Source organism: Morone saxatilis, unplaced genomic scaffold (assembly GCF_004916995.1).
Source record: "Morone saxatilis isolate NCDOM2014 unplaced genomic scaffold, NCSU_SB_2.0 Contig15, whole genome shotgun sequence".
NCBI classification, from domain to species: Eukaryota; Metazoa; Chordata; class Actinopteri; family Moronidae; genus Morone; species Morone saxatilis.
The window spans coordinates 26617450-26621993 of record NW_023339707.1 but is presented as its reverse complement, the minus strand read 5'-3'; the positions used below and the strand labels follow the sequence as shown (position 1 = coordinate 26621993).

The 4544-nt window shown below is 47.8% G+C and overlaps 1 protein-coding gene across 1 annotated transcript in view; it reads left to right on the top strand.

The window, feature by feature from the left end:
* LOC118324151 (metabotropic glutamate receptor 6-like) overlaps positions 1-2178 on the top strand; it is a 20991-nt gene extending 18813 nt beyond the window's left edge. The window contains 5 exon segments of the mRNA XM_035656306.1: positions 281-538; positions 630-854; positions 938-1021; positions 1704-1798; positions 1940-2178. Coding sequence (XP_035512199.1) covers positions 281-538; positions 630-854; positions 938-1021; positions 1704-1798; positions 1940-2159 — 882 coding nt within the window. The 3' untranslated portion in view covers positions 2160-2178.
* The last annotated feature ends 2366 nt before the right edge of the window (positions 2179-4544 follow it).

Genomic DNA, 4544 nt, shown 5'->3' with positions numbered 1-4544 from the left:
CTGCTTTTGAAGATGGAAAAACCAAAACTATAAAAACCTGCTGACGAAGCTTAATGCAGCTTCCACACATAACGAGGAAATTAACAGTTTGATTCTGGTTCCTTTTTTTCAAAAGCGATCAGTGTGAGAAATGCAGACATTACCGCAGTGGGGTCTTCAACAGGTTAATGAAGTTAATGTTTGTAGTGATCATGGTGTAACTACAAAAAGTAACTGACATACTGACAACCAGTAACCTAACAGCCAACATTCCTTCATGTCCTTCGTACTTTTTTGCCAGTATGGATGTGAAATGGGTCTTAAAACGTCTCAAAGTGAACCTGTTGAACTGACACAAAGTAATGCATGTCCTGATGTGTGTGTGTGTGTGTGCGCGCAGACGAAGGTGGGTCACTTTGCGTCTCAGTTTCTGGGTTACCAGCAACACGACAGTCAGGAGCTGCTGTCCTTCCTGCTGGACGGACTGCACGAAGACCTGAACCGAGTCAAAAACAAAGAGTACATCGAGCTGCGGGACGCCGCCGGCCGTCCGGACCAGGTGAGCTGCTCCGCCCGCACCGGAGAGACAACCGACGCCCTGCGACACTCCTCCTTTCTCACCGTTCACGTTTCTCCTTCCTGTCCCGCAGGAAGTGGCCGAGGAGGCGTGGCGCAACCACCGCCGGCGGAACGACTCTGTGATCGTCGACACGTTTCACGGCCTCTTCAAGTCCACGCTCGTCTGTCCGGAGTGCCGCAAGGTCTCGGTGACCTTCGACCCCTTCTGCTACCTGAGCGTCCCGCTTCCTGTCAGCAAGGAGCGCGTCATGGAGGTCTTCTTTGTCTCTCTGGACCCGTACGCCAAACCTGCACAGGTGACCGCCTCTACCTGCCGGTAGCTGTTAGCTGCATTATGAATGTACTGTAACACACTGTGTCTCTGTGTGTGTGTCTGCAGCATCGCGTTGTGGTTCCTAAAGCAGGAAAAGTATCTGACCTCTGCTCTGCTCTGTCAGAGATGACCAGCGTCCCTCCCACACAGGTCAGTGTGTGTGTGTGTGTGTGTGTGTGTGTGGGGGTGTGTATTCTGTTTGTATGAAGCTTTAAGCAGGTTTACTGACTGCAGAGATCTTTGTGCCATCGAATCTTTTAATTAATGACCAAATGTCTTGTTGCTGAGGTTGATGGACAGATGCACGGTGATGTTAGTTGTACGTGAAATGAACAATTAACTTTCTATAAGATGAATTTTCTGTAAAATAAAATAAATTCTTCTTGATTTAAACTGTTACTGATGGCTGTGGCCAAATGAATGTGCCCAAAGCTGCAGCTTATATGAGCGTTTGTAAGTGATTCTGGAGATAGGACAATAGTGGCAGTGGTTTACAGCAGGAGTTACAGTGCAGCCGCTCTGAACACACCGCCTGCAGTTTGTCTTTATCAGCATTCATTGGCCGATAATAAATATGTGAAAATGTCAGATAACTGTCCGACTGATAGTCTATCACCAGATCCTCTGTGAGCTTTTAAAGGTTTACAGAGTGACAAACATTTACCACTGTGCCCGTTACAAAACGTCGGCTCCTTTTTATTGAAAACGTACCGATATTTCTCATCAGTCTTGTCCGCACATGCTGCGTGTTAAATTAAACCCACCAACAGGAAGTGAGCTTCTAGTGTCTTTTATCATATTTCTACATCGCTGTAAACTGTGTGTGTTTCAGATGGTGGTAGCTGATGTGTTCAACCACCGCTTCTATAAGATCTACAACGCTGATGAATCTCTCAGCTGCATTCTGGACCGAGACGACATCTTTGTGTAAGAAAACCTCAGACTTTATGAGTTGGTTTCCCGTCAGTGTGTGTTAGTGTGTGTTAGTTAGTGTGTGTGTGTGTGAGAGAGATGAGTCCTGTGATGAGTGCTGTGATGAGTCATGTGAGCGGCGCTCTCTCTGTTCAGGTACGAGCTGAGCGTGCAGGAGGAGCAGCAGGAGGAGCAGCAGGAGGAGCAGGTGCTGCTGGCTCTCTACCTGAGGGAGCGCTCTCACTACAGAGACTACGGCTCCGGCAGCAGCTCGTACGGCACCACGCTGTTCGGACACCCGCTGCTGCTCAGTACGCCGCGCAGCAGCTGCAGCCGGGAGGCGCTCTACAACCTGTTCCTGCAGAGGCTGGCGTGAGCAAAACACACACACATTCACACACACAGACACACACACACACACACACACACACACACACACACACACACACAGATATAGAAACTATATCACACACTCTTATTAGTAGGAGTACGACTGTTGTACGGTTGGTGTGTTGGTGGTGATGTGTGTGCTTGTCGCTTAGTCCGTTGTGTGTCATTGCGTGTTGTTCAATAATTAGTTTATGGCCGTATGTCCTTAATCGTGAGTGAGAGAGGTATGAAAATGAAGCATCTCAATGTCCGTGCTACGCTGTGTGGGTGTGGTGGTATTATAGGCACTGTCAAAAGAGTCTATAAAAAAGAATATTATCTATTAATCAAAGGAAAACAATAACCTGTATAAGCTCTGTTGAACACGTTCTATATATTCTTCTACAAATATCTCAGCTTACACTAAATTCACATGAGTACCTGTGATTAGACAGATTAAAAGTACAGGAATGAAACTAAAATCAAATCCCAACCAATGTAAAGATTAATCTAATTATATTTGATCCTGACCACGGTAACAGTAGAAAAAGTGTGGTGTGTGTTGTTGTTTGTGTGTGTGAACCGTCCGTTAATTCTCACCCCGTGTTCTCCTCCTGTACAGACAGAAGTACGTGAAACAGTGCCAGTATGGAGGTTTCCTCACAGCAGACCACCGGTGCAGCTGCAGAGGAGTGCAGTCGAGCTGTTTTCACCACTGTGGAAGACACTGGAGGAGAGAAAACCCTTGGTAAACACACACACACACACACACACACACACACACAACACACACACACAGCACACACAGTCTCACTAACACACAACACACACACACACGACACACACACACACACACGACACACACACACACACACAGTCTCACTAACACGACACAAAAACAAAAAAAACACACACAACACCACACACCCAGTTCTTCACTAAACCCACACACACCAGTACAAAATGTTGGTTGATCTGAACCAGTTGAGAAAGGTGTTGTGATATGGTGTGTGTGTGTGTGTGTGTGTGTCTGCCAGGTACTGTCCGGTGTGTAAGAAGCACCAGCTGGCCACGAAGAAGCTGGACCTCTGTCTCTGCCGGAGGTTCTCAATCATCCACCTGAAGAGGTTCTATACCTACACCAAGTCACCAGAGAGAAACTGGACAGGCATCGGGGAACTTCCCCCTCAGGTCACACACACACCACACACTGTCTCACTAACAACACACACAACAACACACACTGAACTGTAATGTGTGCTGGTCTTGCAGAGACTGGACTCTCTGGCTGCCTCCTGAAGAAGAATGTGCTCCAATGGGAGCCTCCGAGCTGTTATGATCGACCTCATCGCTGTGTCCAATCACTACGAGGGACTTCAGAGACGGACATTGTAACGTCCCTTTGGTTTTGTCTTTCCACTGTTCAGCAAACATTTTACTTCTCCACCCTGTGCACTCACAAGTGGGTGTGGTGTGTGTGTGGTGTGATGTGTGTGTGTGCGTGTGTGTGCTCCTCCAGACACCAGCTTATGCGTGCAACAAGGACAAACGGTCAAGTGGTATTACTTTGACACCAAGCAAGGTGACCGTAACGACAGGGAGACCAGAAACTTCGTGGTCCAGTTAATGCAGACATTTTTCACAGCAGTTTTTAAAACCCCCTGAAAAAAGTCGGTAAACCAAAGTGATCAGGGTGCTGTTAGTAGCGCACGTTGACGTCACTGACACATACCACAGTTCTGTATCTGATTAACAACGTGCAGAGCGACCACTGGCAGTTACTGTTTGTATTGAATTGTTGTTGTTGTTGTCCCGTCGTGCAGACGCAACGCTGCCTACGTGCTGTTTACACCCGACAAGACACAAGACAGACAAACCACCCTGCGCCGCCCCCCAGCACGAGTCCCGCCTCCTCCACCCAGCCCGCCCAAACGACATCCACTTCCTTGCAAAGAAGAGGAGCAGAGCATGGGCGGGCGGCGCCGCCGCTCCATTAAAAGTCACCAAATGGAACGGATAAAAAGAAAACCCCGGAGATTGTAGTTTAATTCGAACCTTCAGTGATTAGTTCCTTTCGCCAGAGACACACGGGCCGCTTTTCTCCTCCTCTTTATGTAAATTCTACTAACGTTTTGAATTTTTTTCCCGACGACACTTGAACGTTTTTCTGATTTCGTCCTTTTTCTCTCTGTTACTGAAAACAGAAGCACATATGCACCCGCCCAACGTCTTCAGACCTCCTCAGCCTCCTGCAGGTGGCAGCGTTGCTTCAGAATGAGCTCGTCTGTTGAGTTTTTGGGCGAAAACATTATTTGGTTTCTTCTGCCCGGTAGATAAAAGACTCGATACTTCACAAGCGTAGTTTTGATGCACCGGGAGCTCCTTTTAGAGC